The sequence below is a fragment of the Oryzias melastigma genome, linkage group LG9, assembly GCF_002922805.2.
Source record: "Oryzias melastigma strain HK-1 linkage group LG9, ASM292280v2, whole genome shotgun sequence".
In the NCBI taxonomy this organism is placed as follows: domain Eukaryota; kingdom Metazoa; phylum Chordata; class Actinopteri; order Beloniformes; family Adrianichthyidae; genus Oryzias; species Oryzias melastigma.
Window position 1 is genome coordinate 3697720 of NC_050520.1, and position 23515 is coordinate 3721234.

A 23515-nucleotide genomic window follows, 5' to 3' on the forward strand; every position below is an offset into this window, starting at 1 on the left:
GTCATCTTAAAATGCATTGTGGGTATTTTCATTTCAGGTTTTGTATTTTCCTTTACAAAGAAGCTAACAGAAGAATAAAGAAATATAAAGTAGATTCTGACCATCATCAGTCTGATGAAGATGAAGATGAAGATGAAGATGAGGAATGGACTCATGATCATGGAAGTTCTGAGAATTCTGGGAAATGCGACTCCAGAACATAAAGACTGGAGCTCCGATGTTAAGTCCAGTTTTACTAACGTTTAGGATCTGGTGAGATTCAGTTTGTTTGGGCTGAAAAACGTTTGAAGCTGAAACAAACTGTTGGTGGAAACAACATGAAGAACGTCAGAGAGTTTGTGGAGGGAAAGGAGGATGCAGACGTTTATCCCGTCTGGGAAAACGCCCGGAGCTGGAGCCCGGCTCTACGGTGAACGGATCTCTGCTGCTGTCGTGTGGCATCAGGGCGGTCTAACCGCCACCCTCCTGAGATGAGAAACGCCGGCAGGATCCGGCTGTCGGTGGGAGAAGACGCTCATCAATCAGAGCTTTCATCCCTGAACTCTCAGAGCAAACAGAACCAAATCCTCCGGTGAGGCTTTCACAGCAGATGCAGAGACTCACAGACAGACTGAGGTCAGAACTTTACACCATCATGTACGACTTCTACAGCTGCAGCGTGTCTCCAGATCAAGCCCAAACCATAATCCCTCCACCTCCGAGCCTGAATGTGAGGATTTTCTGCTGAAATTCTCTGACTTTTCCAGAGCAGTTTGGTGAACATCCGTCAGTCGGACGAACTTTTCCACCTAATTTAACTATTTATGACAAAATTATAAAAATTATAAAGTATGTTTTTTTTTCTATTTTAGAGCCAGGAAATCTTCTGAGTTTGGTTCAAAGAAACTCAAATGGAAATGTTTTTTATTCTCCTGGAATCTCAACAAGTTTGTATTTGAGTTTGGAGTCCATTGACTGTATATGCAGACTGGACTGAGTGAGTGTGACGTCATCCATAGAAAATGATTCATTTCTGGCTCCACCAAAATTAATTCAATTCAGTCGCCGCTTATTTCTGGAACAGATGCCGCCATGTTGGAGCCAGACATCATCAGGGAGCAGTGATTGGTCCGAGTCGGTCTGAGTCATCGTTTCTATGGCAACCACTCAGCAACCAATCAGGTGGGAGCCTGTTGGAAGGTCACACCCCCACCACATGAAAGCGGGCTACACAAAATCTGTCAAGTGTTTTAAACGTTGGACATGGGGGCCAGCAGGCTCCACCCACTTTTATTGAGGCCTCTGATTGGTTGGTTTATATTTCATATTACTACTTATTTGAAACCCAAATAAAACAAATTGAAAAAAATAAATGTCATTTTCAAAACTTTTTTTCAGTTTCATGTCTTTTTTTGTTTTCAATTTTGAAATTTTCAAATTTGAAAACAAAAAAGAAGGTAAAATTTAGATTTTGAGTTTTGAAACCTAAAAAAACAGAACATTTGAAGCTGAAAATAACTAAGCTTATTTTAGAATAGCAAAACGTTTTGGACATTTGACATTTTTTTGAGCAAACACCAAAATTCTTTTCAGTTTGTTTTAATCGTCTTTCAAACAATATTGTCCTCAACTTAGTTCCATAGAGATAAAGTTCTGACTCTGCAGAGTGACGAGGAAACGACGCCGTCTGCAGAGACACACAGGATCACCTTTCATGACTTTCCCGCTGAAAAAGAGGAGCTGCTGCGTCTAAAAGCCGAGCGGCGGCTCGGATTACACCGAGCCGGAGTCCCGGGATGATCCGGTGATCGGGTTCTTGCACTGCAGCCAGTTCATGTGGTGAAAGTGTAACAGCAGAAGCTGCAAATGTCTCACTTCATTTATCAAATCTGCACATGCTGGGAGAGCAGGGGGCGGGGCCTCGGGCAGCAGGTGTGATGCAGCCGTGGCCCCGCCCCCTGCTTGATGGATGGGCAGCTTAGCTTGTATTTTTGGAGCCGTGTGAAATAATCCCCTCTGGCAGAGCGAGGCGTGCCCTTGAGCCGCTCTGCCACGGACGCTTTGGTGCTCCTCTTCCTGGCCTGGAGGCGGGAATCAGGAGAGTTTTCTTCAACCTGGAGGTGAAGAAGAGGAGCTGCAGATGTGACCGGATGTTCTGACGATGCTACGAGTTCAAGAATCACAGCTGCACTGCCAGGTGAAGGTGGAACTCTGAGCAAAACCGCCTCTTGATGTCGTTTCTGTGCATGTCTTCATGAGGTCAGCGTTTCTCTGACCTCCTCTCGCTGCTCAAGCATCAGACGGCGTGCTCACAGACCGCCGGCCGCCGCACAAACGAGGAAACACGCCACAAAACAGAAGCTGCTTCTCCCTGTTCAGATGAAAGCTTTCATTTCCAAATGTTTTCTAGCTTTAACGTAAAAAGATGAAAAACGGGTTTGTGTGTCAGAGGTCAGAGGTCAGCATCTTCTGGCTGTGAAGTGAGACGTCATCAGGTTTCTGTGGGGAAACAGGGCGGCTGATTTGATTGAAAAAGCCAAACATCAGCATCTCCAGGTCCTGCTGAGGAGCTCCTGAAAACCTGAAGCTGCAGCTCCAAAGAGACGAACAGAAACGATCTGCGAGTCGAGGAAAAGACTGAAGTGGTCAAAGAAAACTCCAAACGTCTTTCATCCGGAACCTTCTCCCTCCAGAGGTGTTAGGAAGTTTGACAAAATGTTTCTCAAACTCCCAGAACCTTCATTTACCGTATTTTTCGGACTATAAGTCGCACCGGAGTATAAGTCGCAGGGGCCAAAAAATGCATAATGAAGAAGAAAAAACCATACATAAGTCGCACCGGAGTATAAGTCGCATTTTTTTCAAGTAATTTATTTTACAAACTGGTTGAAAAAAACAATATTACATCATCCTGGAAGATAAGTTATAACATTCATAAGTGAATAGAAAACAGGCTGAATATGTGTCAACACATATTAGCATCATGAAAAAAACGAAAAGGTGTAGCATTTATATAACATAACAGTTTTATTTAACTATAGCCTCAAGAACTCATCAACTTTGTATCTTTACTGTAATTAATTGCACGCAATCTCACTCCATATCACTAAATCCCTTAAATTCTTCGTCCTCTGTGTCACGTCTGAATAACTAAAGTAAATAAAGTAATTGCATAGATCACCATAAGAGGGCACTCTAGACTTACGGTCCATATCTCATCTCATTAAAAATTCGTATATAAGTCGCACTGGAGTATAAGTCGCAGGGACATTCAATCTATGAAAAAAACCGCGACTTATAGTCCGGAAAATACGGTACTTCATCTCATGCATTCAGAACCGGACTTCTTTGTGTTTGGACTTGTAGAAATCCGGTTCTTGTTTGACAGAATTTGATAAGCTTCCCCCGGTCCTGACCTCTGACCTGAACCGAGTCTGGTGAGGTCTGTCCTTTTTCCCGCCGCTTTCAGGACCTCCTGGATGAGACCCCCTCGTGGTTCTGGTTCCTGTGAAGGTTTCTCCTCTGTGTTTCTAACATTTGTTATCTGTGATTCAGTCTTTAAAAAAAAGTTTGATCAGAATCTTCTGACGGTTCATTTCCGTCGTCTCCTCTCTGTCTCCTTTGAGTTTCATTCAGCATCTCTGACCAAACGACTTCATCAGACTTAATATGAATTTTCTAAACTCTTTTAATGAAATATTTTTAAAGTAACCATTTATGGTCTAAAACATCATTTTTTGATCATTCTTTCTTCTTCTGGAATCAGGTGTACTGCTATAGCGTGATCACCACCTAGTGGCCAAACTGAAACGTCCTCCAGGAGAAGCAGAACAATGTTTACATGTTAATGATCTGAACATTTTTGTTAAAACTTCTCCTTTAGAGAATCACTGTAACTCTGGATGATATTAACAATCTCATTATTTCACTGATACATTTACAGGATGTGAACTGGATCAGATTAATATGAATATATTCAAATCATATATTGATTATTAATGTATTTCTAAGCAAATGTGTCTAAATGTTCAAACTCAAAATTGAATTGAACTGAAGAATCAGAAAGAAATCAAGAAAATCTGAATTAAATCGATTCAGGCTCTTGTGAATCGAATCATTTCTGGAAATTATAATCGATGCTCCGCCCTAACTATAATATAGAACATTATATGTCTTTGTGCAGCAGTGATGCTCGCACAGCTTCACCTGATCAGTGGTCCTTAGCAGGGGTGTAAGGAAAAACTGATTTGGCCATAAATCCTGATGTTTCGTTTGACGATAAAATGCTGACGAGACGATGTTTAATGAATTAATGGTTTGTGTTCGTCACATGAAGCCCCGACCACTAGTTGGCAGTAGAGCACACGAGTCTCTTTGAGCAGCTCCACACCGCGACCAGAACTAGAAGATCTCACTGATCCAACTTGTGCGAAAAGTTCTGTCAGCAAATAAAAATATTTTTATCATTTTATTACAATAAAAGATTAATTAATATTTAGACAGTTTTTTTCGAAGTCATATTCTTAATTTTTTTTAATTGTTCTGGTTCAGTCGAGGAATATATCGCGATATGTATCGTGAGAAACGCATCAGGATACGTATCATATCGATACTAATACACAGTCGTTAGTTAAACAATAACGGCAGATTGTTTCATAAAACGGATCTTAATGATGTTAGCATGCAGCATCATCAGTGAAATATTATAACCAACACTTTCAGAATTTATAGTTGTTTCTCATTTTGCTTGAACTACTTTTATTTTTACATGAAATTAAAAATCAAATTAAACTCCTTTTTCATTTTTAGCAAAAGTTGTGAATGTAAAAAAGCTACTTTTACATAAATCCTAAAGTATATTTCTAAGGTATATTAAATATTTCTAAATTAATCTCCAACAAGCGTTAAAAAAAACTGTCACTTCTATATAGTTTGATGAACTTATAGTAATTCTGTTTTGTATTTTTTACTTTTTTATAGATGTCAAATTTCACTAAAATCACAAGATCAATAATTTGTCCAAACAAATGAAATCCAGATTCTTGTTATTTGTTGATGAACTAAAACTTCTGTAAATATTCTTAAGTGTAGTTTTGTAATAAATATTTAATAATTCCCCACAAGCTGTGTAAAAGCCGTCCCAGTTCCATGAATTTACAGTAATATTGTGTATTTTTAGAATTTCTCATTGGTATTAGTTACTCTTAAAAAATAAATGTATTTAAAGAATCTCAAGTGTTTTAATTTCAGTATTTGTAAATTCCCAACAAGCTGTTGAAAACTGTCAGTTCTATAAGATTTGATGAATTCACTGGAAATGTTTTGCATTTATTAGTCAAGAAAAAGGCATCAGATATTAACTGTATTATTTTATTATAATATTGATTTTTATTAATTGAAGCAGTTTCTAAAAGTACCTGAAGTTCAGGATGTTTTCCGTTTATTGAACTTTCACAGATCTTGATGAATTTATCATTTCATTCACGTTTTGAGGTGAAAGAACCGGTTCATAACAGGAATAAAAGGTTCCACACGTGTCCTGAGCAAAAACCTTTTTTATTTCTCGTTGAAAGGAACTTGGTAGAATATTACAGCAGAACACACATGACTGAAACAGCTGCCATTCACGTAACACAGTACAGAAGGAGGATGGAGTTCAATATAAGCATCGATATCCATAGAAAACATGAGAAAAACTATTGCTCCCAGTTGGATGTTTCTCCACATGGCGTTTCGTCTGCTGTGTCAAAGTGAGTCAGTTTCAACGAGAGGTTTACACACCGAAGGAAGTGGGACAATGAAAGTGACGTTTCCCCAAAGTGCGGGGACGTTGTGGCTCTTTTTCTGAGAAGTAAACTTTAAGTCTATTGCAGAAAGAAAACTTGAAACCGCTATCAAAAAAAGGATAAATATCAGCATACAGCAACCAGAAAAGAACACAAAGGCAGCTCCGCACCAGAGCAGGCATGCAAAAAAAAGATGGGATTCTGAGGAGCGCAGGACGCCGGGATGTCATCACGATGGAGGCAAACAAACCAAGGTAAAAGGGGAGGAGCCCGGCGCCGGACCGGAGGACGCGCTAACGAAGTGCTGAGTGTGCGGAAGGGCAGTCGTCTTTACAAACGGCCCGACCAAATCGCTTTAACTCTTTCCTCTAAGGAATAAAAGAAAGGTTAAGGAACAAAACAAAGCGGTTCTGAAATGCAGCTGGACGGCTGCAGCCGAGTTTAGTGTTTTAAATAAGCCACTTCAGGCAGCGGTATCTAATAAATGTCTCCAAGACATAGTTCAATATATCTCTTTTGAAAAATATTTCTATCTATACTTATGATTTGAGTTAGTAAATCTCTTTCAGTATACATGTATATTATATATATTTAGGTACAACCCCCCATTGAGGGGTTCCTTTTCCAAAAGCACCTAATTTTCGGTTACAATCAGACTGAACGTTGCTTCAGTCACTCATGGTCTGAGTTCAAGGTTAGAGGATCCAGATGATGCACCCTAAGAACGGGGAGACCCCAAAGAGCAAAGGCCCGAGCGCGGCGCCTCCTTCAACGAGGAGGTCACGAAGGTCAAACGGGGCCTCCTGGAGATGACGCGCAGGCACAGGTAACCCCGACACACGGATGGGATTTCTCAGCCCTGAGACAAGCCACAAGTGGGCGGGGCCTCACCGCAGATCAGCACCTGAGGGAGGGCGTGAGGACAGGTGGGCGGGGACTGTGCGGTGAATCCAAATGAGCCGTGTGCTTGCGATAGATCACCGGCGGTGAAGCCCGGACGGCGGCTTGGACAACTTGGGGGCTTGTCCGGGCGAGCCGCCGTCACACGTCAATACAAGACAAAACACACAGCCAGGTGAGCGGTGCTCGAGCTCGGCACCTGCTGGTTTCAGTAACGTTCCTCACACGGGATTACAGGTCAGCGCTGAACGAGCTCTTACCATTGGATAGAAACCAGGAAGTGGCAGGGGGACCGTTAGGTCTCTGACAAACTTATTGGGCTACAGGTGAGGTTAACGAATGACAATCAATAGATATATATATCTATCTATATGTATAGATATATATGTGTAAATATATATATATATGCTTTTAAAATCAATGGGGAATCTCATAGAAGAGCTGACTAAGCAGTCTGCATCGTTTATCTAGAACATCCACCTAAACTTTATAACATGAATCTCTTACATAGACAGACAGTTCTCAGTCAGATATAGGTTCGGTTCGGTTGGTCATGCAGGTTCCTCGCTCGGCGTTCATCTCCAGCTTTGCATCGCGGTGACAGCTCGCTGCTCGCCGTCCCTCCGTCCGGCCGGCCGTCAGTCGTCGTCCACGTCGTCCCCCTCCGACTCCTCGCCGGCTCTCCGCTCGTACATCTTGTCCCGGTGCCGCTCCTGGATCTCTTTCATTTCCTCGGCGTAGCGGCTGAACGCGCCCCCGAACTTGCTCCACGCCTTGAAGGGGATCGTGATCGAGTTTCTGTAGCTGGGCTTCACTTCGCTCACCCGCAGGAAAACTCCGTACTTGTTGGATCCCACGTCGAAGAAGAAGCGCTTGGAGTCCACCATGATCGACGTCCCCTCCGGGAGCTCGCTGTACGACCCGGCGCCGCCGCCCGCCAGCTCGTCGTCGTCTCCGCCGTAGTCGTCTATCAGCTTGGCCAGCGCGTCGCGGAACTCTATCAAGCCCTGAGCCGGGAGGGCGATGGTCTGCCCGGCCTGCAGGCCGGCGCCGGGGATGCCGCCCACCCCGACGCCGAAGCCGGGGCCTCGGTTGACGGTCTGCCGGATGCGGAGGAAGCGGCCGCGCTGGTTCTCCTTCAGGTCGAGGTAGTATTTACGGTTCTCCCGCACCAGAAACTCGCTCTTCAAGGCCCGCCGAGGCCCGGAGTCATCGCCGCCGGATGACTGAGCAATCTGCTCCGGGGTGCTAGGCCCGAGCTGGGCGTAGTGCTCTATGAAGTCTCCCAGGTAGTCGCGGAACTCCGCCGCCACTGACATGGAGAGGGTCAGCCGACTTTTGGAGCCCCCGGCTCCGACCTCGGCGATTTTGATGAACCGGCCTTTGGCGTTCTGCTTCACGTCCAGGTAGAAGCGCTTGTTCTGAATGTCCAGCCGCTTCGAGGCCAACTCCTGAGTCTCCGGCTCCCGCTGGTAGTGCTGGAACCCGCCGCCTCCCCCGCCGCCGCCGCCGCCGCTGCTGCCTCCGCGCTCGCTGCCACTGTCCCCATCCGCCATCTTCGCCACCAGCAGCCCGTTTCTCTGCGTATCTTTGACCCCAACCCCTCCCCTCCTCGCCTTTCCTCTCCCCTTGATTGCCGAGGTAGCAGAAGGAACGACCGCGGGATGCCGAGCTCTGATTGGCCACTGGAGCTGCCAATCACGAACTCAGGCAGCTAGCTCGAGTGTTCATTGGTCCTTTGTCACGTCTGTCAACTGAACGGGACCACCTTCTGGAGGACATTCCTGTGGATTTTATTTACATTTATTAACACGCATCCTCGATTATTTAAAACACATTTTTAAAGATAACACTAAATTCTGGTTTGTCTTTCCGCTGATTTTCCGAAAATTTTTCGGGATCATCTTTGTCTAAAACAACGCGCACGTGAAAGGATTCCATTCGTTTCTGCGCTAAAAAGTTTGATCTGCAAAATTGTGATCATTTTTTGACGGATGTCCCTGAAAGGACATTCCACACACGCGCTGGTCCCGCCTACTCGGTGGTTCCGTGCGCAAAGACAGGCACGATGGTCTTAAGGTGGGGGATGGGTGAACGCTCTACAAGCTGTTCGATGATTGGCCAAAGCCGGGATTCGAAGCAACAACAGACGCGCTGATTGGACGTCCCGTCTCCCATGAGGGGTTGCTTCCAAAAGATTTGCAAAAGGGTTTATTGTTTCTTTGCTTTCGGGAGCTGAAATTGTTTGCCTTTCACTCAGTTCTACAATCAAATAACGAGGCGGAAAAATGGTACGTGAGCCCGGGTTAACGTTGAATGTAACGCTCGTGGCGTCGGTACGTCTGCGCGGCCGCGAGCGCGCTCTGAAGAAAGTGCTCTTTTTGAATGTGAGCGGAGAAAAATCGACCGGAGTGTTTGTAGTTGAAAGGCTACGGAGGCTAACTGACAGCTAGTGCGTTAGCACGACGACTAGCTTCACCGGGAGGACCCGGGACCCGCGGGGCCGCTGGTTCGCCGCTGTGGGTCATTCCGGTCGCTCCGGTACTCGGTCGTGGGTTGGTCTCCGGTTGGAGTCGTTACCGTTGGAAGTGGCTCGATGTGAAGCTACTGAAAGAGGCGTTAGCATGCTAGCATTAGCCATCGGTTAAACGGTCCCCTTCATAATAGCTCCTGGTTCTGTTTCATTGAAATAAATAAAATAAAATCCGATTTAAATCCGGTTGTAGATTCTCGGTGTCGCGAGTCTCCATTAGAAACTTTTATTTGAGAAACTTGTTGTGAAGTTGAGCGCTGTTTTGTTTGTTTGACGCGGGAGCATTTCGCTAAAAATCGTCATCTTTGAGGTTTTATTCGTTTTTTGGATCGAGATGGTCCTTAAAATTTAAAACAGACTTTAGTTCATCTTATTTCCGGTGGCCGCTCATATTGCCGCCTTTGATTTGTTTTTAATTTTTGATTGGCGGGAAACGGACGTGTCTCTCCCGGCTCCTGTAACGCTGCACAGCGGCGGGTTACCCTTTTGTTTTTACGTTCAACTTCACATTTATTCTTTAGATGACCTGCATTTACTTTGTAATTTAAAGTGAAGTGTAAGGTTTTGATTAAAAGTCCTATATATTTTAATAGAACTATTTGCCCTTAAATATGTGGATTGCTCTCGTTTTTCTCACTTTGTGGCTCGTTTTGAATGTTTTCTGCTCATCCAGGCTGGAGGAAAGGCAGGAAAAGACAGCGGGAAGGCCAAGGCGAAGGCGGTTTCTCGCTCCCAGAGGGCTGGGCTGCAGGTAAATATCAGCAGATCTGTCAGTTTGTGGCTCCGCTGCAGGTGTTGAGCGCACCTGCCCAATCAGAGAGCTTGTGCTGCTTTGGTTTGTGGTGTTAACCGCCGTCTCCGTCTCAGTTCCCAGTGGGTCGTATCCACAGGCACTTGAAGACCCGCACAACCAGCCACGGTCGTGTTGGAGCCACAGCGGCCGTGTACAGCGCTGCCATCCTGGAGTACCTCACCGCTGAGGTAAGCCTCCAGAACGATCCGCTAACGGCTGCTCCGGATGTTTTGGACTCATTCATGAACTATGAACAGGTACTAGAGTTGGCAGGAAACGCCTCCAAAGACTTGAAGGTGAAGCGTATCACTCCCCGGCATTTGCAGCTGGCGATCCGTGGTGATGAAGAGTTGGACTCTCTTATCAAGGCAACGATTGCCGGTGGAGGTGAGGTTTCTTTTCCTTCGAGTAAACGCTGCAGTCTTTGTGAAACGTGTAACAAACGGTCCGGTTTGCTTGCAGGTGTCATTCCCCACATCCACAAATCCCTCATCGGGAAGAAGGGCCAGCAGAAGACTGCATAGACGCCGCGCTGACCAGAAATTTTTGGACTTGGGTTATCTTTTTGGACCAGGAGTTCACATTTGTTTTTTTCTATTATTAATATTATAGCAGCGAAGAGTGATTGTTAGGCTTTGTGTTCTATTTTTCCCATCATTAGAGAAAGTACAAAACATCCCTAACAACCCTTTGTATTTTATTGTAGAACGTTTGACTGGGAATTCACAATTTAAACTGTTGATGGTGAATTTGTTTGATTGGCTTCACAATCTGTAATGTTTTATACTGAAAAAATGTTAAAAACCATTTTTTATATAAAGAGGTCTTGTTTTGTGGTTATTTTTCCTGAAGTGAAAACATTTGCTAAAACAGCTTTTTATGGAGTGGATTGTTTCAGGCGGTGAAGTGGGTATGAGCAGCTAAATGTTCCAGGTGCTTCTGGTTTGTTTTCCACTTTTATTGTATTGATCTTAAACTGCACAAACATTGATGTATGAAAAGTTGGGCTTTTATTTCCATCAGAACTTCCAATCGCTGACTGTGACCGTCTTCTGCAGTGTTTGTCTGAATGTTTACAGCATTTTGAACTTGTTAAACTTGAAACCGTCGGTCAGACTCGACGTGCCGCATCTTCACTGTGGGAAAACGCACTGCCGGTAACTTGCCATCAGAACCTGGAACCAGGTGCTTGAGGGGGGCGGAGCTTCAAACATTTACCTGCAATACCTAACTGAACTGTCCTTACTTGACCGTCATGTTTTTTGAAGAGCAGACGTCAAAGCCTTTTCTAAGAGCGATGTGTTGAAGACGCTGCGTCTTTTATCTTTGAATAAAAACCCTTGGCATGTTGACCTGGCGTGGTTTGACACTTCTGCTTCAGGACGTCACTCACACTCGTTTTGGGAGGTTCTCTAATCACACATGCAGGAAACCGGCTTCACTTTTTACATTTTTACTTGGTCAAAGTTTCTTTAAAAAAGTTATTTTCAGTGAAGCAAACAAGCGGTAACACTGCAGGTCCAGCAGGGGGCGCCAGAGTACACGTTCCTGATGAATCCTCAGTGAGTCTGAAAACTTCCAGTTTTGACAAAATCTGAAAGCATTTGGGATTTCCCCACATTTGGGTTTTGATTTGAAGAAGTTTGAGTTAAATGGAGGAACAGAAAAGTACAAAAACATTTAATGTTTAGATGGAAAGATAAAAAAAAATCTGATTTCTTTGACTTAAAATGACACAAGTAGATCATAAACCTTTGTAAATAAAAAACTCCTACCTTGTGGAGGGTAGGGGGGTTCTTCTCAGGTTTACATTTTGAAAAAAAAAAAAAAGATAACTTTTTGTTGTGCAAATGTTCTGCATTTAAAGGTTGAGATAAATTTTGTAAAACAAAAAGATTTAAAAACACAAATAGAGGAACACAAGCTGAGACCAAAACCAGAGTTTACACTTTTACATTTTGGTTGGATTCTAAAGACTTGGTATTGATTTGATGTCAATGAAACTTTCAAACTTTTAAGTGCTCTTATTTTGAAAGGCTCTTAGCTTCATTTCTCTTGGCGTTGCTCCTGAGCTCAAACTTTAAGACCATTTTCTGTGGACTGTAACAGGAGAATATTTTGATCCTTTAAACGTGTCGTTGAAACGCTCAACGTCCTGAAGATCTTTTCATGGTCTGAAGATGATGCAGAGGGACGAGGGACGGCAGCAGGAAACCGGCAGCTCCGACAGAAGACTCCCACTTCCTGTCAGGTTCTCAGATGGAGATGTTCCTCCCACCTCTGACGATGAGCCAACAGGGCCGCCAGCAGCTGTCTGTCCTGACTCTTCTCTGAGGCAGACCGAGACTCAAACCATCGACACTGGAGGTGGAACGACTCAGTTCACCAACAATTCCATCCATTTCATGGTTTTGGTCGACGATCCGATCAATATTTTCATTTGGATCCGATTCGCTCCAATGGATCCAGGACATCTTTATCCCAAACTTCCACAGTGAGACTCAGAGATCAACAGCTGCTACTGAATATCCACATCACTGGTTTATTTCATCGAGAAATGATTTGATAGTGATATATGATTAGACGGATCCATTAGGATTCTAGAAATTGATCTTTCAATTAATGGATTAATTGTCACACCCCCAGTGAATACAGAACCCTTTCAAAAATAAAAGCACAGATTTCCCTTTATTTTGTAAAAACGTGGATAATCTGGAGTTTACCTAGTATATAAGCAACACACTCAATATTTTTGCAAAATCGGCATTAGGGATTTTAATCAAATTTACTACAAATTTTCAGAAGTTTAGATCAACCTCAGCACTCTTGTTGTTCTTTAATGCCATTTCAAATATTTTAGTAAGTTTAACATTTAGCTTTTGCATTTATGCCTTCAGCAGTTAAAGAAAATTGCGTCACCATTTTCAGCCAAAAGCTTCAGCATCTTCAGCGACTACTTTCATCAAAAGGCGTTCGCTCTGGGATCATCACAGGAAATGTAACTTTTCCAGTATTTCATTGGGATACAAATGATGTTTTTCTGTTCAGACAGAAGCTGGAAGAAGCAAACGTCATTCAGCTTCACGGCTCTCACAGCTGGAGCTGATGTTGCTGGATCATCTGGAGCTGCAGCGTTCCGAGGTCGACCCGGAGAGCCGTGGCGTCCTGTCATGCGTGTTTCTGGCCTCTCAGCAGGTCGTGGGGTCGTTTGCTGCAGGAACATTTCATCAAAGATTTGTTCCACTGAACTCCACGTCCTCCTTCTTCAAAGGTCTCCTTCGTTTTTTCTCTCCCAGTGACATTTGAAGGACAGTAATGTGACATTTTTCCCGGTGACGTCAGCGTGACATTCCTCTGGAACGGCCGGATTATACAAACAAGCTAAACGCAGATCTTCTGTTTGTTGGTGCGTCAGCGTCCAGATCCTGGATTCTTCTCCCATCCTGATCCGGCCTTTTGGTTTCTCCTCAAACACAACCAAGTTCTGACTTAGCTAATATTTTAGCCTAAAAGAAGCTTTAGAGCTTTCAGCTGTTTTCTTCAGTGATTTCAGCTTCAGTGTTTTTAATCATCAGTTTCAGCATCTTCAGCAGCTAAATCCAGCTAACAGCATTCCCACTGTCACAGGTAATGATGCATATCTAGTTTTATTAGTATTACATTTACAAATTAAATCTCTTTTAACTGTATTTTCTGTTGTGATGAAAGCTCTCGGATTTGTGAATTTCTCATTTTGTTTCAGAAGGTTTGTGGAGAAATAAAAAGACTTCTTAGTAAAATCTGCTTTGACATTATTTTCATTGACTTGGGAGAAATTTTCCTTTTTTACTCTTTTGTGCTTCACGTTTCATTTTAACCCTGAAGAACAGTTTTCTTCTGGGCTTTTAAAATGTTTTTAGACTTTTTTTGTTAATTTTGTGTAGCAGCAATTATTAGTAACCAAAAAGAAAAAGAAAAACCTAAAAAAAACCCAAAACTTTGACTGGTGGTGTCTTTGAAGCTGGTTGTTCCTCAAATGTCAGATTTCCCTCATTTTCATTTTGAAATCACTGATTTTCTGAAACTATGAAGCAGATTTTACTCCTGAGTTTCAGCCGAACCAAAGCATCTGCTGCAGAGGAAGCTGTAAGACGCAGCTGATTGAGCGTGGCGGCGGGAATGCTGTCCACGCCGTGAGTCTCTCTGAGGGAACGCGGGAAAGGCGGAGCCGCCTCACATCTTCAATCAGCCGTCTGCTCTCACTTCTGCTGCGTTTGTCTTCACAGGTTCATCAGAACGAGGAGCGCCGTGGCGAGTGGCGAGCGCAGGTCAACCTTCAGCTCTCATTCTCCTCCCGACACTTCAAACCGGAGCGGTCTGTTCCTGACTCTGTCAGAACCTCTCCTCTTCACTGCTCTGTCGTGGTTCAGGTCCTTTAGATCTTAGTTCAAGTTTTCTCATCATCTTATTAAATCTTTCATAAACAGTTGATGAAATTCTCCTCCATAAACCTCCATCCTGACAGGTTCACATTCACTCCTGGTGGGTCAGCAGTAAGTTATCTTCAGCGACGTTCAGATATTTGTGGAGCTGAAAGACGTTCTCAGGCAAGAGGAACCGTAAGAACAGGAGGAACCCTAAGAACAGGAGGAGGAACCCTAAGAACAGGAGGAGGAACCCTAAGAACAGGAGGAGGAACCCTAAGAACAGGAGAAGGAACCCTAAGAACAGGAGAAGGAACCCTAAGAACAGGAGGAACCCTAAGAACAGGAGAAGGAACCCTAAGAACAGGAGGAACCCGAAGAACAGGAGGAACCGTAAGAACAGGAGGAACCGTAAGAACAGGAGGAGGAACCCTAAGAACAGGAGGAACCCTAAGAACAGGAGGAGGAGTTCTCTTTCTCCTCCTCCAGGAGGTTCTGAGAGCAGCAGCAGAACACACGACCCGGTTAAGCTCAGAGTTCAGGATCCAACAGTCAGACGGAGATTTCTGGACAGACATGGAGAGATGAAGGACAAAGAAACAGCTGAGGTTCAGAGACATGGAGGTGGGAGTGTGATGGTGAGGGGCTTTGGCTTCAGGACCAGGAAGACGTTTTAGATGTGAGAAAACCACAAATTCTGGAGGTTTTTATCCTCAGAAAGACACTTTTTTAGTTTGTTTGTGTTTTGATCATTTCTTCAAGCTTTTCTGAATCCTGAAGTGAAACCGAATCAGAAGGTTTGATGATGAGAAGCTTCACTGTCAGAGGTTTCCATCCGGCGTCTTTGCAGACTCAGCGTTTTGGTGGATCATCTGAAAGGTTCTGGCCTGGTGTCTCCACAGCGTTCTGCTGGAGGTTCTGGTTTGGATGGACGTTCGGTTCGAGTCTCACATCTGATCCGACGTTTGCAGGAGAAACTCTTCAGGACGAAGACTCGGAGCAGGAGTGATTCTGACAGCGTGAAAGCGGGAACGCCGTTTTCCCGGGCTCCTCCTGCGTGGGGGGGGGGGTGGGGGGGTCCTTTCATGTCTTTGAACTGCAGGATCTGAGGCCTTCTGCTGACCTCCAGGTGCGTTCGCCTGAGCGCTCGCCGTGCTTCCTCCGCAGGAGAGAGGCGGCGCTGTCACGCATCCCGCTGCCTTTGATCCCTGGCGTGGCGAGGACGTGGGGCGGAGCCCGTCCCCGTCCACGTTTCTGCACCTGTCAGCTGCTTGATGGACCCTCAGAGCTGCACAACTGCAGAGTTTTTATTAGGAAAAAAACACAAACACCTTCAGAGGTAAAAAACTTCACAAAGTAAAGAGTGAAAACTGAAGACGACACAAACACACAAACACACAAACACGCAAACACGCAAACACACAAACACACAAACACACAAACACACACACACACAAACACACAAACACACAAACACACAAACACACAAACACACACACACAAACACACAAACACACACACACACACACAAACACACAAACACACAAACACACAAACACACAAACACACAAACACACAAACACACACACACAAGCACTTCCTGTCTCTTTACAGTGATTGACTCTTTCTGCGTTTAGTGCAACAGTGAAGGTCAGAGGGCGTCTGCAGGTCTCGTGTTCAGCACACTTCCTGTCTGTCCAGGACCCGCCGGCCTGTCAGGGTCCGGAAAGAGTCTCCGGATCAGCACCAGGAGAAGGACCTCCCCACCATCTCAAAGAACATCTTGTTGGGCTTCCTGAAGAAGCGGCAGAGCTGCTTCAGGGCGGCGGCGCTGAGCGGGGCGTGCGGCCGGCCTTTGGACTCGTCCAGGCACTTGTCGTGTCCGGCGGTCAGCAGGCAGTAGAAGCCCTTGGTGCTGTTGAAGTAGAAGTTTCCGGGGTCGATCCGGGGCGGCAGCTCCAGGAACTCCTCGGCCTTCCTCAGCTCGGGGAACGGGTCCCGGATGAGGGCGTCGCCGTCCACCACGTGGATCTGAGCCCGGGGGAAGACCTCCAGCCAGCGGGCCAGGTGCTGGTGGTACAGGCTCCTCTGCAGCGCCTTGTAGGCCGGGTCGATGCGGCCGCGGCGCAGCAGCAGCCGCTCCAGAGGCTGGTAGGGCTTGTGCTGCGTCAGCCGGTTGTGGAGGACTTGAGTGTAGTCGGACACCAGCCTCTCCGCCGGGTCGCGCACGATGAGCAGCAGCCGGACGGCCGGGTTCGTGTCCCAGACCCGCGCAGGAACCAGAGGAGACGCGAAATAGCCGGGGGTCTTCTCCAGGGTCAGCTGACCCGGGAGGGTGAAGGGCATCTGGGCCCGGTACCAGTCCAGACCGCGGCGGAAATGCTCCTCCACGTTGAAGAAGTGCACCTTTGGGGACAGAAGGGGAGAGCCCCAGATGAGTCTCTGTGACAGCATGGCGAGCTAGCAAGCTTCAATGTAGCATGCTAGCAAGCTCCACTGTATTGAACCGACAGTTAGCTGTAGTGAGCTAGCTTTCTGCGCTGTCCGCTGTGCAGCTGACTAGCATAGCAAGCTAATCCACTGAGTTCCCACTTAAGCCGATGCAGACAAACCCGTCTAGACCCACATTTTAAAACGCTGTGATCCACTCATTCTGGCTGGTTTAACATCTGGAGGTGAACCAACTCAACGGTTTACGACCAGAATCCTCTGCAGTGTTTGTGGTCTCACTGCTTTGCAGATTTATTTCAGTGAAATGTTGCGTCGTATGTTTTTTACAGCACATTGTTTTCTGTGTCCTGATTGGCTGCTAACCTTGTCTGTGTCTTCTATACATAAATCCACATAAATCTTTGATCTTGATCAGATCTTTGTCTCTTATTCTGTAATCCTGGATTTAATTCTCTATGAAGGTTTGAACTTTGAGAGATTTAACAAGAAAGAAACTGCTGGAGGAGTTTTCCAGCCTTCTGTAATCCTGTTTCACAGATCTCATAAGTGACAGAAGCCTTGCCCCTTTGCATTGTGGGTAGTGATGTTTCAATGTTGTTAAAGTCCCTCTCCAATCATCTTCTGATCTCTTCTCAAAGCGTTTCCAGTGGTCTTTAAATTAGGATGGTGATGTTTTTAGACAAAATTTAAAGAAACTGTCGTTTTCTAGGACATAGTTTCTGCAGAGCGGCATGTGTTCAGTAAGATTTATGGACGGGACTGTTGGCTTTAAAGTGTTTTATAGCCAGAATGGGCTGAAGACTTTTACCCTTCAGGTCATCTCCTAGTTCTACCTGCTCATGACTTGACCAAGTCACAGGTCAGCACCAAACCTGGTTTGCTGATTGGTTATTTCCACCTTAACTAACCCATGTGAGCTCCACTCCATCGTCCAGCGTGACAGTTCTACCATAACCTCATCCTTCTCTGGCTGCAGACTGAACCTGTTGTTGCCGGAGAAACAACAGTTTACTTCAACGAATCATCTGGAGAAGAACTCCATTAACTGAAGCAGCGGCTGCACTCAGAACCCATGAAGACCCCGTCTATGGAGCTAAATGGAGGCCCACATTGTTTGAAACCCAAATAAAACTAATTGAAAAAATATTGGTGTTTGGCCCAAAAAAAAAAGAAAATGTCGAAAACTTTTTTCTAGGTTTTCAAAACTCAAAATGTCAATTGAGGAACTTTTTTTTCAATTTCAACTTTTTTTTTTATTTTCAAATATGAATCTTCCGAAACTGAAAATGAAAAAATAATGGAAAGTGAAAAAAAGATTTTATACTGAAAGAAAAGTTTTGAAAATGCAATTTTGAATTTCGAAACCTAAAAAAAGAACATTTGAAGCAGAAAATAATTAAGTTTATTTTAGAATAGCAAAAACTTTCAGACATTTATTTATTTTATTTTACACCAACATTTTTTCAATTTGTTTTATTTGGGCTTCAAATAATATTGTCCCCAGTTTAGCTCCATACGAGTCGGACCTTTGTGTAACATTTAGCAAACATCTATCTGCTGTTTGCTGGTCGTGTTTCAGCAGCAGCAATAGATCCTGTTGCTCCAACGTGTTCAGATCTCCCAACAAAAACTTTATTGTTCATCAACACTTTTGTTTTGGGGGGAATTCTTTCTCTAAGTTTACTGTGTTCACTCATCAAAGTTTTCGAGGATGTTTCTCCTCCTCTGCCTCAGATGAAGGTCAGAGCAGGAGGTGTGGATGGCAGCGGAGTGGCGGCTCCTGCGTTACCTCAGCCTTGGCCACCTCCACCTGAGGGTGGAGGTTCAGCATCTCCAGCAGCGCCCTGGTGCCGCCCTTCCTCACTCCGATGATGATGGCTCCGGGGAGGCGCTGCTGGGTGGCGTTGAGGGAGGATGAGGAGGAGGAGGAGGAGGAGGACTCCAGAGGGGAGCTGAAGCTCCTGGAGCTCAGGTCCCTCAAGCACACGGAGAGCTGAGCCTGCAGCAGCAGCAGCAGCAGCAGCGCCAGCAGCAGCGTCCACAGCATGGCGCCGCGCGCACACGTGCACGTGGGGGGGAGCGCGCACCTCCGGCAGCAGGAGGCCTCAGGCAGGAGACCAGCCTCTGACAACCTGAGAGGAATGACAAAAGAGAAGGAGGTCACGACCTCTTCAGCGCCCCCCAGAGGCACCGCGAGGAAAGACGACGACGTTCAGCTTTCAGGTGGAAATCTGGAGCTGAAATGATCATGACTTTGATGTTACGAGATATTTTTGTTTCTTTCACTGAAACAAATTAAAAAAACAAAATATTTTTTTGAGAAAATACATTTTGGACACAGTGAATGGCCCCTCCCCCTCCCCCTCCCCCCCAAAATGACATCACAGCAGGAGAAACCTTAAACTAATGAATGGGCCAAAATCTCAGCTGAAGTTCTGTTAACTTCTGTCCTCCAGAAGAGGCTGCCATCTGGAACTTAAAAACATCTCCTTCTACAAATTCTCTCAGGGATTTTGATTTATTGTCGCCTAATTTACTGCAAAGAAACGTAGGAAAAAATATTAGAAATCAAGGAAGTTAGTGTGGCGAGCTCGCTAAAACGGCGTGAAATTTAACACGTGAATCTTTGGCTCAAGCTGAGCGAAACAATATGACATACAATATAAACATGTAAGAAATGTGGGCGTGGTTAATAGAAACCTCTGTTGCTAAGGAAATTGTAAAATTTACTTTTGCCGATTCATCTAGAAGTTACATCAACTTGTTCGTCACGCTGAGGCGAACAAAACTTTAAATGGTTGCTATGGAGATAAAACTACCAGATAAGCAGACATTGAGAAAAGATGCGTTTTTTAATTAACGCTGACAGCTCTGGGGGAGGGGCAGGAGAGGAAAAAATAGGTAAAATAGGTATGGTAATCTTCTTTATATCACAGAATAATTCCACAATGAACCTGAAACTGTCCAAACAACTCAATTCTATGTTGTAAATGCTTTCGTTTTTTTATAGCGGATAAAAGATCAAATTGTTTGTTTGGAGTTAAATTGAGGCCAGTAGTATTTAAAACCCAAATAAAACAAATTGAAAAAAAAATTAGTGTTTGGCCCAAAATTTTTTTTAAATGTACGAAACTTTTTGCTATTCAAAAAAAACACTTTTCAGCTTCAAATGTTGTTTTTTTAGGTTTTAAAACTCAAAATCTCAATTTTATTTATTTATTTTTTTGCTTTTGAATCTGAAATTTTAATAATCGAAAACAAAACAGATTTTAAACGAAGAAAGTTTTGAAATTAACATTTTTAATTTTGAAATCTAGCAAGAAGTTTCTGACATTTTACCTTTTTTATGGCCAAACACCATTTTTTGTAATTTGTTTTATTTAAGATTCAAATAATATTGGCCCCAATTTAGCTCCATAGTTTTTATCTTTCACAGCAACGTTTAAATGTGTTGAGACAAAATAAGAGTTTAAATCCAAAAAACGACTTGATGAAAATAATCAAAAAAATCAGGCGACGCTCCACTAACTAAATACAAAGTTCAGAGGATTCATTGTGAAGAAATCATAATTATGTCTTTTTAAGTTTGGTTTAGAGCAGACATTTGAAAGCTAAAACTTTTTTAAACTTTCATGTTAAATTTTGGATGAAAGGATTCTAATCTGCACGTCCAGATTACAGATTACAGATCAGCGGTTTCCTTTCATCTGCAGCTTCACTTCCTGACGGACGGATGACCTCTCCCTGATCCTCATCAGCCGCTCTGCAGTCCGAGCAGAAGAAGTTTAGAAAGTGATGATGTCCAAAGATCTTCAAATATTAATGCGAGGCAGAAAATCAAACGAGTTCAGGAAGTTGTGGGTGAAGTGAAGGAGTCACATCTGCATGCTGAGAACGTTCAGATGATGCAGCAGATCTCAGGTGAGTCTGAGCTGAACTTCTCATGAGCGGGACGGAGATCTGACCCCCCGTCTGTGAGAAAAGAGGGTTCGCTATGGAGCTAAATCAGTGCCAATATTATTTGAAACCCAAATAAAAGAAATTAAAAAAAATATTGGTGTTTGGGCAAAAAAAAAATTAAAATGTCCTAAACTTTTATTCTAAAATAAACTTAAATATTTTCAGCTTCAAATGTTCTTTTTTTTAGGTTTCAAAACTCAAAATCTCGATTTCAAAACTTTTTTTAATATAGTTTCAAAACTTTGTTTTTTTTTACTTTTAACTCGTTTTTTTTTGTTTTTAATTTTGAAATTTTGAGAATCGCAACAGAAAAAAAAGAGTTGAAAGTGAAAAAAGTTTTGAAGTTGACATACAGATTCAGAGGTTTGAGTCAGAGAGTCCAGACTGAGATGTTCAGACGTGTCCAGAGGAGACGGAGATGCTGAGTCTTGAGGTCTAGAGAGGACCAGAGAGGTTTATGGAGCCATCTAAGGGTATGGAGGAAGCTGATTGGCTGTGGAGACCACTGAACGGAAAAGATGAAGAACTCAATTTTTTCAGGAAGTTGTTAAATGTTCTGTCCTTTCTGCTTCCTGTTTGCTGCACTCAGGTTCCACAACAGCTTTCAAAATTTCTGGAATCAAAATAATAAACTAAAATTATAGTGATTCTCCTGCTCCTTGCCGTAGATTTTTTGACTCAATTATTTTTCAGCGATTTCTTGGTATCAAGGTGTTGAGCTTGTTCAGGACATTACAGCTCGTCCTTCTGGTGTTCATAAACTTTGTAGTTTCTGAAATATTGAGTAAAATGTGCCCCATAGGAAATGAATGAGAGATTTTTAGGGTAATTTATGCTTTTATTTTACCTGCTAGCTGTTTCTGGCTAATTTAGACAGTATTCTAGTTTTTTAGGCTAATTTGGAGTTTAGCTAATGCTTTAACAAAAATAGCTACCAAAATGTTTTAGCAAAAATAGATTTTTTTCAAAGTTCTTTAGGTAAATCTGGAGTTGAGGTAGTATGTTTACATTACACTAACTGTTTTTAGGTAATTTAGATTTTCAGACAGTTTTTTGTGTGTGTGGCTAATTTGGAATTTAGCTAATATTTTGACAAAAAAAGTTGACAAAATATATATTTTTCAGTTTTTTAGGCAAATGTGAATATGTTAGCATCATGCTAACTGTTTTGTGAAATATGGAAATTTCTCAAGTTCTTTAGGCAAATCTGGAGTTTAGCTAATATGTTAGCATAATGCTAGCTGTTTTGGTAAAATTAGAGGTTTTTCTATTTTTTGGCAATTAGCTTAAATTTTAGCTTCAGTTTCAGCATTTTCAGCTATTATCTCTAGCATCTCTGGCATTCATCTTACAGCATTCACACTAGCACTGTTGCTGTTAATGTTATATATCTAGTTTAAAGTTGTTTTTAGATCCGGTAGAAATACTCACTCGTATAAACATAGCAGAGCTTCCTGGCTGAAGCTGATACAGATTACTGTGGAAGCTGAATCGAAACCTTCAGATTTAGCTGAAATTAGTAAATTAAAAACCACGACTGTCTGTGAGAACTGGACTGAGGGAATGATACTTTTTTCTGCTTCTAGAAAACGTTTTCTTCTCTGCAGTTTCAGCAGATTTGATTTCTTAGTTTCATTTTTTGTGATGATCAATGGATGAAACACTGAAGTTCAGCTCAGGCTGATCCTCTAAAAGCATCAGACAGACCATAATCCATTCATAAAATAGGATAATTGTCTGATAAATAAGACAACAACAAGATAACAGCATCTCACATAGAATCTTCCCACAGACGTCAGCTCAGACACATGATTGAAACTCTCAGTGTAGACGAGGATCCAGCTTCATGTTTCAGAGAGAAACTTCTTTCTGCTTTATTTTAGTTTTTGTTCAAACTTCCTGGAATAGAAAATTCTTCCAGTTGAATAAAGTAGCTTTGTGCACGTGCGCGTGCTCGTTGGCTCTGCTCAATGAGCCTCACATAAATCACGGCGTGCACGCTCACGCTCGCGCTCTCGCCTCGTGCTTCACATTAAGGCAGTGTGGATCCGACACAAACAACAACAAGAAGCCAAACTGTTAATGATGCATGAACTCTCCGTAATGACAAACACGATCCAGAGAGGCTGCAGAGGGAGGGGGTTATGTGGGGGTGTAGGGGGTAATTATCTGTGAAAGGCAGATGCCTCCATCTGCATTTTGGGACAGAACCATGTTTCTTGAGTTCCTGGGCTGTTTGCAGGCCTGTGTTTTTGTCTGAAGGTATTGGGGGGATTATCCTGCACAGGGAGGGGGGCATGGAGGTAGACGTGTGCCAGCATCAGCGCTGCGTCTGCGGGGGGTAAAGTGTATGTACCACCGCTAGGATATTGTCTCTGGTGGGGGGCACCGCGGCGAACCCCTGAGGGCTGCCAAACCCGTCGTATCTGCAGGCCTGTGGAAGTCTGATAAGACCCTCTGATCCTTCTGTTTCACCACCACCAGCTGCTTCACCTTCTAACTCCGCCCACCTGCTCAGTCTGAAGCCCTCCCTTTCTGCAGAGGTGATGATAACTGCACCCTCATGCGGAGATGTTCCTCTCAGAGGAGACTCAGAGTAGATGTGAGACAAACAGGTCTGGCTCCTCCCAACATGGCATAAGCTCCTCCCATGACTCCATATGCTCCTCCCATCACTGCATAAGCTCCTCCCATCACTGCAGCTCCTCCC

General features: G+C 43.8%; 3 protein-coding genes across 4 annotated transcripts in view; 1 reads left to right on the plus strand and 2 right to left on the minus strand.

Moving 5' to 3' along the window:
- Positions 1-5516: 5516 nt before the first annotated feature.
- Positions 5517-8557, minus strand: LOC112148083 (transcriptional activator protein Pur-beta). The gene has a single exon (XM_024274879.2). It carries the CDS (start codon positions 8219-8221, stop codon positions 7304-7306), a length of 918 nt encoding a protein of 305 aa, XP_024130647.1. The 5' UTR covers positions 8222-8557; the 3' UTR covers positions 5517-7303.
- Positions 8558-8751: 194 nt separating this feature from the next.
- LOC112148084 (histone H2A.V) lies at positions 8752-11343 on the plus strand. Of its 2 annotated transcripts, XM_024274881.1 has the most exons (5): positions 8752-8956; positions 9872-9949; positions 10066-10179; positions 10249-10378; positions 10454-11343. In XM_024274881.1, the coding sequence occupies exons 1-5, from the start codon at positions 8954-8956 to the stop codon at positions 10513-10515; spliced, it is 387 nt and encodes a 128-aa protein (XP_024130649.1). In that variant the 5' UTR covers positions 8752-8953; the 3' UTR covers positions 10516-11343. The 2 variants fall into 2 exon arrangements, with proteins under 2 accessions (XP_024130649.1, XP_024130648.1); XM_024274880.2 differs by having other exon boundaries at positions 8791-8956; positions 10066-10378.
- Positions 11344-14820: 3477 nt separating this feature from the next.
- Positions 14821-23515, minus strand: part of hs3st1l2 (heparan sulfate (glucosamine) 3-O-sulfotransferase 1-like 2) — a 21967-nt gene continuing 13272 nt past the window's right edge. Inside the window, exons 2-3 of the mRNA XM_024274591.2 lie at positions 18635-18977; positions 14821-16800 (exon numbers count right to left, since the gene is read on the minus strand). Coding sequence (XP_024130359.1) covers positions 16135-16800; positions 18635-18892 — 924 coding nt within the window. The 5' untranslated portion in view covers positions 18893-18977 and the 3' untranslated portion in view covers positions 14821-16134. The remainder of the gene's footprint in view (positions 16801-18634; positions 18978-23515) is intronic.

What these genes read in the sequence shown, in the direction of transcription:
- LOC112148084 (XM_024274880.2), top strand. An exon ending in CCCAGAGGGCTGGGCTGCAG is followed by an intron (nt 9,950 to 10,065) that starts GTAAATATCAGC and finishes TCTCCGTCTCAG; the next exon opens with TTCCCAGTGGGTCGTATCCA. An exon ending in GGCAACGATTGCCGGTGGAG is followed by an intron (nt 10,379 to 10,453) that starts GTGAGGTTTCTT and finishes GTTTGCTTGCAG; the next exon opens with GTGTCATTCCCCACATCCAC.
- LOC112148083 (XM_024274879.2), bottom strand. Translation starts at nt 8,221, where the DNA reads ATGGCGGATGGGGACAGTGGCAGCGAGCGCGGAGGCAGCAGCGGCGGC.